Source organism: Cornus florida, unplaced genomic scaffold (genome assembly GCF_030987335.1).
Source record: "Cornus florida cultivar Cherokee Brave unplaced genomic scaffold, ASM3098733v1 CherokeeBrave_3.0.0_Hap2_Chr03, whole genome shotgun sequence".
Taxonomy (NCBI): Eukaryota; Viridiplantae; Streptophyta; class Magnoliopsida; order Cornales; family Cornaceae; genus Cornus; species Cornus florida.
The window spans coordinates 51,625,193-51,635,752 of NW_026775573.1; the positions used below are offsets into that span (position 1 = coordinate 51,625,193).

General features: G+C 34.0%; 1 protein-coding gene and 1 long non-coding RNA gene across 5 annotated transcripts; both read left to right on the top strand.

The window, feature by feature from the left end:
* Positions 1–629: 629 nt before the first annotated feature.
* Positions 630–1,145, top strand: LOC132301594 (disease resistance protein RPV1-like). The gene has a single exon (XM_059798836.1). It carries the CDS (start codon positions 630–632, stop codon positions 1,143–1,145), a length of 516 nt encoding a protein of 171 aa, XP_059654819.1.
* A 1,261-nt stretch (positions 1,146–2,406) lies between these two features.
* On the top strand, positions 2,407–8,572 carry LOC132300511 (uncharacterized). Of its 4 annotated transcripts, XR_009480461.1 has the most exons (10): positions 2,407–3,142; positions 3,379–3,442; positions 4,000–4,094; positions 4,473–4,644; positions 4,771–4,927; positions 5,004–5,207; positions 5,336–5,425; positions 5,534–7,902; positions 7,987–8,052; positions 8,135–8,572. It is a non-coding gene; the product is annotated as an uncharacterized LOC132300511 (long non-coding RNA). The 4 variants fall into 4 exon arrangements; XR_009480460.1 differs by having other exon boundaries at positions 5,534–8,052; XR_009480458.1 differs by having other exon boundaries at positions 7,987–8,572.
* Positions 8,573–10,560: the final 1,988 nt, after the last annotated feature.

The following is a 10,560-nucleotide window of genomic DNA, read 5'->3' on the forward strand; positions in this document are numbered from 1 at the left end:
TGGTGGGAAGATTGAAGATGATGATGTTGAAGATGTGTAATATTATTACAAGTTAATTACACATCTATTTATTTTTGTTTCAATTTGTTGTGTGAGAGTATGCATCCAGCTGAGACCGCATAGTGAAGTATAGCCTGAATAAAACTGGCTTCTGGGTGATGTTTATTTATTTATTATTATTATTATTTTTTATTTTTATTTGTTTCCTGTCTGATTTCTTCGTTCTCACTGAGATGACCTATGTTGTATTTTATCTTTCTGATAAAATCTACACATTTCTTGGGTTGATTTACCCAGGAGTTTCTAAGATCAAAGTCAAACAACCAATTGTTCCAAAAGTTTAAGTTACTGGGAACGAGCAAAACAATATATATCAATGATTCATATAATGCATAAATGTCAAAATGTTAATATCCCAAAAGAAGAACGAACCCACCACCTCTTGTGCCCTTCAAATTTTGATCAATGTGTAAAAACCGTTTTGTTACTTTATTTCCACCACGAAGTTCAATACCAATTTTGCCTATAGTTTATTCCTTTATTTATTTATTGAATTCTTAAACAAATTACTTATTGTGCTTGTACAGATTGCATATAACCTTGTTAATTCATCTCCTTGATTTTGTTCAATGGCTGCTATGGGATCCCAAGAACCTTCCTCAATTCGGTGTTCTTATCATCTTTTCTTGAGCTTCAGAGGTGAAGACACTCGGAAAACCTCTACCAATCACCTTTATACAGCTCTGCTATATGCAGGAATACACACATTTAGGGATGATGATGGACTTGTGAGAGGAGATGATATCTCCTCAGAATTGATAAAGGCAATTGAAGAGTCTAGGATTTCAATAATTGTCTTCTTAAAAGACTATGCATCTTCAGCATGGTGCCTTGATGAACTTCTAAAGATCCTTGAGCACAAGAAGAGTGTTGGTTATATGATTGTGCCCGTGTTCTACCATGTGAATCTGTCCCATGTTAGAAAGCGAAATGGAAGTTTTACAAAAGCATTTGTAAAACATGAAGAAAAATTTATGTCCGAGTCCAATGAAAGAAAAGAGCAAGGAATGAACAAGATAAAGAAGTGGAAGGAAGCTTTGACAGAAGTAGCAAATTTGGCGGGGCATGTTTTAGGAGATAGGTAAGCTTGTCTAATTCATTTATTTTGACATCATTTGATTCAAGTGTTCATAAAATTGAATATATATTACTACTCAATTCATTAGCTGCATGTCTTTAGATGCTTACATTATTATCCATCCCTCTTATCTTATTTATAAGTGTTGACAGATATTTTACAAAAACACCTTACATTAAAAATTAAATTCAGTCATTTTAGAAGTTTTAATGTAGGAAAATTGATTATAGAAAAGTTTTCAGTGAATGTTAGACTAAAAGATTGATACAAAGCTAACATATGGTGTGCAATCCTTCTTATATGATTAGGAACTTTTCTACATTGCCTGAAAAACCAGAAATTACTAAGAATACAAGGGGAATTGCACATCATATGTTAACAATAAGGTATAAAGCAATGAGGACTTCAAGGCTACATATCTATATAATTTCCTAAACATAATTTGTGTACAATTTCTTCTGCATTTTTATATTGATTCATTTAAAAAAAAAAATTAATTAGGAGTGATTCTCTTTTTTAACAAACTTGCTTAGCTATTTACCTGAGATCCAAAACCCAAAACGACCCAATAAATTAATAGGCTGGAAATTAGGTGTTGATGTTGGTCTGGATTGGGTTAAAGCCCAATTAATCATGTTCTAGACGCAGCCGAATTTGGCTCCGTAATTAATAATCTACAAATATATTTTTCTAGTAATTAATAATCTACAAATATATTTTTCTAGGTAATCATAAATAATTAAACACAATTGTCTGTTTATATATTTATGTGTCCTGAATTACTCTCAACAAAGGACTATTATTGGTCTTAATTAACTTAGTCCGGATGTTATTAGTTCGAATTAACTCAATTTGAGATAGGTTGTAGCCCCATTTAGATCTATAAATGAGTTCGACTACAAGCCCCGCGAAGCATGGATTGAAGTTAAAGCCCAATAACCTAATTTTACTTCAACCTATGGCCTGGGCCTCTTTGTGAAATTTTAATGGATTGATGTTAAAGCCCAATAAATGATACTTGGTAGTAGTATTATATATAGTTCAATATATTACTATATAGGTATGGTCCACAGAGCACTACAATAGATTAAGCTTTTACCAGCATTCTAAAGAACGCTTGTATAGGTGAACTAATACCAGCGCTCTTTTGGGAGGACTAGTATAGGTGTAATTGTACTAGCGCTTTACAAAAAAGCGTTGGCATAGGTGTTACAATACCAACGCTCTTTTTAAGAGCATGGGTTATGGCCTTTCCATTCCTTCCCGTTTTTCCCCTTCCCTCCAATTTTTCTCTTCCCTCCACTTTTTCCCTCCGCTTATTTAGAATATTTGGTGCCTAAACTGCGTCATTTTTTTTGGGTCCATTAACACTACAACATTCCACTTTCCCATTTCAATTTCATTTAGCCCTACTTCATCCGTCTCCCCTCTCTGCTCTATCTCGATCTCTTAGCTGCAAGACTCCCCTCTCTGAAAAATATTTTGCCTTTTAATTTAAGATAACTCTATCTCGTTCTTTGCTGCTCGATCTCCATTTCTCAGCTGAAGCCCTTGATTGATGTTTGCTAACCCGCTCTATCTCAATCTCTCACTGCTTTGTCTTGATCTCTCACTGCTCGATCTCCATCTCAGCTGCAAGACCCCTCTACCCTGTCTCGATCTCTCACTGCTCGATCTCCATTTCTCAGCTGAAGCCCTTGATTGATGTTTGCTAACCCTTCTCTCTTTCGGCATTATCTCATCTGAGATTACAAAGTTGAAGCCCTAGGTTTCTCTTCAGGCCGTCTCTCCTCTGTCTCGATCTCTAACCAGCTACTCGATCTCCAAGAGTTGTTAATTTATGTCATTTCGAGATCTTACTCACTAGATTTTCCTCCTAAAACGTTCTCGCTAAAGCCTCTCTCTGGTACCGCTTTGTTTCATTTTAATTTCTTCGTGGTTCGTTGTTTTATTTCTCACTAATCATTCATTTTACACAATTTAGTTTCTCTCTGCAATTTCTGAGTAAGTTCCAATCCATAAGCAAATTTCTTTTTTTAATGTTTTTTTTCTTTTTTGAAATGAATTTTTGGTTCGAAATTTTTCGTACTTAGTGTGTGTATGTGTGTGTGTGTATATATATATATATATTAGACCTTTTACTTTACATAAGAATTTTTATAATACGTTTCTTCAGACTTTGGTTAGGATTGTTTTAGTTTCTCTCTGCAAGACTATTGATGTTTGGTTGTCTTATGTAGAGTTTCTTCAGACTTTCAACAATATAATTTTTGTGGATGTGAAGTGCCAGGGTTGCTTCAACATGTAAGTTGTTCATTTTAGTTATTTATTTATTTATATTATGATCCTTATATGAGGTTTTATTTATTTATTTATTTAAGTATATGATTTAAATATGAGTGTTGATACATGGGGTCATAAAAATCTTGAACTTAAATATTAGTGAAATTAGTAGAATGGACTTCTTTTTTTATCACCATAAAGCGTAAACCTCCATATCTTCCAAGTTCAAAAATGAAAGTCTGGAGTTCCTACTTGCTGGTCAACAGTCAAAGCCTTCCAGTTAATCATCACATAATATCCTAGAGAAATTCATTTACTATTAATTTTTTATTTTACATAGACATAAGTTGAGGCCAATGGTATCAACCTATCATAACTATGAAATTTCGTGGATCGGTTATGGGATAGTGACATAATAACAAACTCCATTGAAGATGACTTTTACTACTATAACTAAATAACAATAGTAAGAACCAAAGACTCATTTGGTCTCTTGTTTGCCTTCTACTTGAACACAAAATTCTGTTTTTGTATGCTAGAAGACACTGAGCTTGCTATGTTCTTGCTATTGCTGACAGTGTGACCACTATAATTGAACCTTTGTCCCGGTTTCCTTCGCATTAGCAATCAAGAAGGGGATAACTCGCATTTGATTGGCTACTATTCTTTGAAGGTATTGATGATTTCTTTTCCTGCTTTTTAATATTGCAGTATATATATATGCAGCTTTGACAATAATACTGCAGTATCATATTTTGTAGCATGCACATGTATGCTTCCCATGAACACTAATTTAGTTTTTTTGTGTGCTTATATATTTTTAATATGTTTTTATCTATTCTTGGCACATTATTGTATAAGTGCAATCAATGATTTTACCAAAACAGAATGGTTTTATATAATTTCCATTTGACAACCAAAAATACCCTAAAGTTTTGAGGTATTTGTTATTTCTTTTTATTTGTTTTACTTGGACTGTGCACCGCTGTTTTTTTAACAATTTGATTGCATTCTCTTAAATGAATTCTCACTTTTTTGTTTGCTTTTCCAGGAAGGATAAATAATAAGCTGACAATGAAACGAACGGTTAGAGAAGTGGAAAAAGTGAGTGAACAAAATACCGAAGCTTCAACTTCAAAATCATCCCAACCACCGCCGAAGAGGAGACGGGGCCCGACACGATGCAAGAATATCGTAAACGCGACAACCTTATTACCATTAAGGTACATATATATAGAGATCTTCTTATATAGTTTACAGAAATAGACTATATTCATTAATGAAGGAGAAAAAAGGATTTCTTTCTTTATTTTTGTACTAAACATCTACAATTGTTAATTTTTGTTTAGGGTTAATAAGTATGGACAACCGATCGGCCTTGGAAGTGGTACATATACTAATTATTTGGGAACACTTGCCCGGAATGGTAAATTAGCTCCTTTGTGCTACAAAACTTGGTGGGAGATGCCTAAACGGCTTAAAGAGGATATGTGGAACATTGTAAAGGTAAAACCCTTCAATGACATTAAAATAATTTTTATGAAAAAAGTGGATTAACATATAGCAATTATCACATTTTCAGGGAAAGTATGATTTGGGAATCATGTCAAAACAGTGGACATTATCCTCCATCGAAAAAAAATGAAGGGGGTACAAGTGTGAATTAAAAACTGAATACTACTCGGTTAGGGATACAGATGCAGAAAGATTGGCAAACCCTCCACCTGATGTTGAAAAGGAGCATTGGGAATTTTTGGTTAGGCATTGGGGTACGCTTATGGCGAAGGTAATCCTCCATCTACCAATTTTGTTTAAAGTTAATGAGTTGAATTTATAGTTTACCTGCTTTCAGTCAGTATTTTAGGTGGAATGTTCTTTACTGAAAGAATGTTTACTTTTTCTCACTTTTTGTAGGAGGTCAGAAAAAAAAACAAAGAATGTCGTGGGAAGCAGACAATGATGCATACTACAGGGGCAAAAAGCTTTGCACGTGTTTCTACCGAGGTTAGTTGAAGTTTTGGTAATATAAATTATTTCAATTCTTATGTCGTTGAATGATTATAAATGTTAGTGGTAAATAATATATATCACAATGTCTATGTTTCTTTATAGATTGAGGAAAACGAAGGTATTCAGTTTTCTTGTGCAGATTAATTCATTCGCACACATATAAATAAGGATGGCAATGCTACTGATGCTGCTGCTTCGGAGATAATTCTAAGTTTTATGCTTCCATTTTGCAAAAAGGGGGTCACGTGCCTTGAAGTGACCAATTTTTAAACTCTTTGCGGTGTATTAGGGGGTCACATGCCTTGAAGTGACCAATTTTTAAATCATCGGCCCGTGTGGAGGCATTTTAATTTCATTGTTTATCATCAGCTCGTGTGGAGGCAATTTACTTTCTTGTATTTGTTGAAAAGCATGGGAGTATGAGATCATTGTATGTGGAGGCTTCTTGTTGATTGATTTGTGTTGTGGAGGAGAAGTATTTGCTATTTGTTGTTTGTTGTTTATGTTAATTTCTTACTCATACCAGTGTAAAGGCCTTTTGAATGTAGGCAACTTCAAATAATAGAAATAAGGCTTTGTTGAGTTAAGCTGAATAAGAGTTTTTGGTTATGCAACATATTCTTATGTTTTGCACAAAAGAGGTAGTTATTATTCACATCTGGCTTTCTCCACTTCCCATTCAACTGTTATGTGTGTCTACAACCCAATATATCACTGCTTTGAATCAATCACACTTTGTCTTGGAATCCATTCTAGCCCTTGTTAAAGTCATTGAATGGTAGAAATCAAAACTAGTACAAATAGTTAAAGAAACAATAAAGTAAGACTAAAACCAAGATGTACCATGTGATAGACCTATATTATTCATCAGTTTTAACAAAAATTGGACTCAATTATTACGTTCAGCCATTAGGCACACACACACACACACATGTAGATATATAGGCATTGCATGCTAACACAGTAATACTTGCTTGCTTATGTATGATAGATAACAGAAAATTCATTATTTACTAACCTCTTCATATTTAATTACAGGTAGCTAAGAACCAAACTTTGAGTTTGCCTTTTAGTGCGTGATTTGGATATATGGAAACAAAGATGAATAATTGCTTATAGTAAACTCTACTTTTATTTATATAACATGTGAAATGGTACTTAGAAAATTTGTGTTGCTATTAGTTGGGTTTCTAAGGTTCTGTCTAGTGAATGAAACCTTGCAATAAAACTTATAAAATATAACTGGGGATATGAAAACACCATAAGTGTCCGTCAAAGGTTTCAACTTGACCAATTCGTTATTTGTTAAAAATGTGATCAAATAGTTGCTGGACCAGTTGCTGGTCTTGGGCATGCTGATTCTTTCTAATGTCTATGAATGTATTGTGTCTAAATCAGTTGGTTTCATGAGAAGTCAATTGTTTTCTGATTTTCTACTTGTAGCAAGCAATAGCCATAATCCCTTACCAAAAAAAAAAAAAAGAAAAAAAGAAAGAAAAAAAGAAAAACAAGCATTAGCCATAATCAAATACTTTGTAAAACTAATGTCCTACAGAGCTTGTAACTGTTGTACCTACTTATGTTTATGTCAACTTTTGATACTCGTGGCTGCAACTGTTTTTCGCTTTCCTTTTCTTTTATGGGGTGTTTATTGTGCTAATTAGTATTTGAGCATATTTTCTTTTCTCATTTAAACTTAGTGTTCAAATTTAATTGAGAATTTGGCTATGGAAATTCTCTTTCATGTCTCAATTTCATAAAAATGATAGGAACTTGGACTCTTTATGACAATTCATGATGTTAACGGTTGGACAAGTAGCTAGATTTATGTTGCCCAAATCCTTAGTCTTGTAAAAATGGAGTAATTAACTTTGGACTTTAACCTTTTATATAGCTGGAAAATCTCAATTTCTTGCATTTGGACTAGAAATTTAAAAAATTGAGTCCATTTTTCACCGTTGCTTTTTCACATTACTCCAGAATCTCCCTTCATTCTAAAAGTTAGATATACCGCCACCCAAATGTTGGACACGAAGCATTCTATCTAATTTATTTTCTATACGTTCATTATTTATTTTTATTTATTTTATTTATTTTTATTTTTTACAGGAAAGCATAAAAGAACTTCAAAAAAGTTACCCTGACTCGCCTATTGGCAATTCCAATGATTTGTTCTCCGTTGTGAGGGGAGAAGAGAGAACTAGTCGTGTGCGGATGCTTGGCTTGGGGCCTACACCAAGCGATGTTTGGGGGCCTCTCCTAGTAAAGCTGAACTGATTAATAATGCCAAAAAATCTGATGAGGAGGCACGTGCTGCATGTGTAGAGTTGCAGGAGACCATTTCAAAAATGCAAGCCGACTATGACAAGAAGTTGGAAAATTTACGAGCCAACTATGATGGCAAGTTGGAAAATTTACAACAACAGGTGGCTATGCTAATGCATATGCAACAATAAAATTGTAGTGGATAGGTATATTTATTATTAGTTTTACTCTTTACTAAATATATGTTACTTATGCCAAGATTTCATGTATTTTGTTTTGTTATTTTGAAGGGTTCTGATTCTTTAAATGCTCCTCCTAGAGTATCCCCATCTAGTCATTATGCCAATTCAGTTAAGGTTATGAACTTTTAATTTCTCTTATATGTTAAATTTCCATTTATTATAATGTGCACTTAATGAATTTATAAAAAAAATGAAGGGTAATATAAATCAAATGGGCAAGAAGACTTGTTGAAGTTGAAGCTGAAGATGGGGTCATGGTTGTGCTTTCTGAATTTCCTTTGCCTTGGATGGGTTCTTTTTGAAAAACTTGTATTACATTTGTCAAAAAAATTTAATTCTTTTTATGTGACATTTAGTAGCTTTATCTAGACAATTTGGATGGTATTCTCATATTGGCAAGTTAACTTGTGGTTGTATTAGTATACATTTTGGCTTTTTGGTTGACATTTACCAGCTTTATCTATTAGTAGCCAATTTCGATGGTATTTTTCATATTGGCAGCAGGTTAACTTATGGTTGTATAATGTAAAAACAATTTGGATGGTATTTTTAAATTGACTTGTGTTATATTGGATGACATTTAGTAGTTGTAAAGAAATTTTTTCCCAAAAACAATAAGAAAAAATATATATATATATATATATATATATATATATATATATATATATATATAATGACCCTTTATGAAGCGCTGGCATAGGGGGAAAAAAATAAAAATGACCCCTTTACTAGCGCTTTTTCAAAAAGCGCTGGCATAGGGGGGAAAAAAATAAAAAAAATAAAAAAATTAAAATGACCACTCTACCCACGCTTTTTCAAAAAGCGCTGGCATAGGTGGAAAAAAATTAAAATGACCCCTCTACCAGCATTTTTTGAGACCAGCGCTTTTTCAAAAAGCGCTAGTAAATACCCTATGCCAGCGCTTTTGAAAAAGCGTTGGTAAAGGATATTTACCAGCACTTTTGAAGAAGCGCTGGTATAGGGTATTTACCAGTGTTTCTGAAAAAGCATTGGTAAAGCCTTATCGACGCTGGATTTACCAGCGCTTTCTCAAAAGCGCTGATAATTGAATAACTAGCACTTTTTAAGGCTTTCACCAGCATTTTTGAGCGCTGGTGAAAGCCATAATTGATAACATTACTGGCTAAGAGGTTCACCATGCACAAGTGCAAGCAATTACTACTTTAAGAAGTGGTAAGAGAGTTGAAAACAAGGTGGAAGAAGAGAAAGCAAAAAAGGATGAAAATTGGAAAAAAAGACTTGAAGAAAAGAATGAGCGTAAAGAAGAAGCACAAAAAGCACCTCCAACTACTGAGCCATTTCCTGAGCAAAGGCATGCAGTTGTGCCATTCCTTCAGAAACTACAAGAAACATCAAAGATGGCAAAATAATCGAATAAACTTCAGGACATAATGGAGATATTCAAGTAGGTGAAGATTAATCTCCCATTGCTTGATACAATTCAGCAAATTCCAGCTTACACCAAATTTTTGAAAGATATGTGTACTCAGAAAAGTCATTCAAATAGCCATGTTCCTAAGAAAGTGCTACTAACTGAGTAAGTTAGTTCCATAATCCAGCACTGCACTACTCCAAAATTCAAAAATCCGGGCGCTCCAACAATTTCTTACACAATAGGGAATCATCAAGTGGAGGGAGCCTTTCTAGATTTGGGTGCAAGTATAAACCTTCTTCTTTATTCGGTTTATTTGCAACTTGGCTTAGGAGAATTGAAGTCTACCTCACTTATTCTCCAATTGGCAAATAGGTCAACCAAACAGCCTCGTGGGATCATCAAGGATGTGATCATCAAATTAGATAAATTCTACTTCCCGGTAGACTTTATTGTGCTAGATATTGAGCCAGTTCTAGAACCAAGGAGGCACATTCTAATGATCCTTGGTCTTCCTTTCCTTGCGACAACAAATGCATGCATAAATTGTTGGACTAACATCATAGACTTATCTTTTGGCAATATGAAGGTTCGCTTAAATAGTTTTAATGCCAGTCAATGCCCTTCAGACAATAGTGATTGTTTTCTTGAGGCACTGTGGATGCAGAATTGCTGTCTTCTAGCAAAGAAGATGAGTTGACTTCCTATTTCCTAAGTCACCGGTGTAGTTCCTGTGTAAATGTTATAGATAAGTAGGGTTCTTGTAACAACTATCCTTGGTTACTCACATAGGCTTATTTCATCTTTCCCACTCAGTCCTTATCTGTAATACGAGTGGCTACTGGGTGAAGTGTGAGTAAAGGATTTGCCCTTCTGCATGCACATGATCCCTATTTGCAGTGCCAGGTGCTTTATATGGAGTGGGAGCAAAATTCCCTTCTAATTGAGGCCAAGAGGTATTCGAGAGGATGGTGGCGTATATGATAATACGTGAAACAACAAAAGTGTATAACTGTAATTACAAAATCAAGAAAGTGATCAGTAAAGAATAAAAAAATGATGCAAATTTATTCCAAAAATAAAATTATTATCTTGATTTATTATTATTTTTTATTTTGTAATCATATGTAGCCGTCGGTTGCACCAAAAGTTTGCAAAAGATGTTGAACTAAGAGTGTGAGTGTGCAATGTAGCCAAGTTTTAAATTTGTAAAAGCCACCACTACTTCT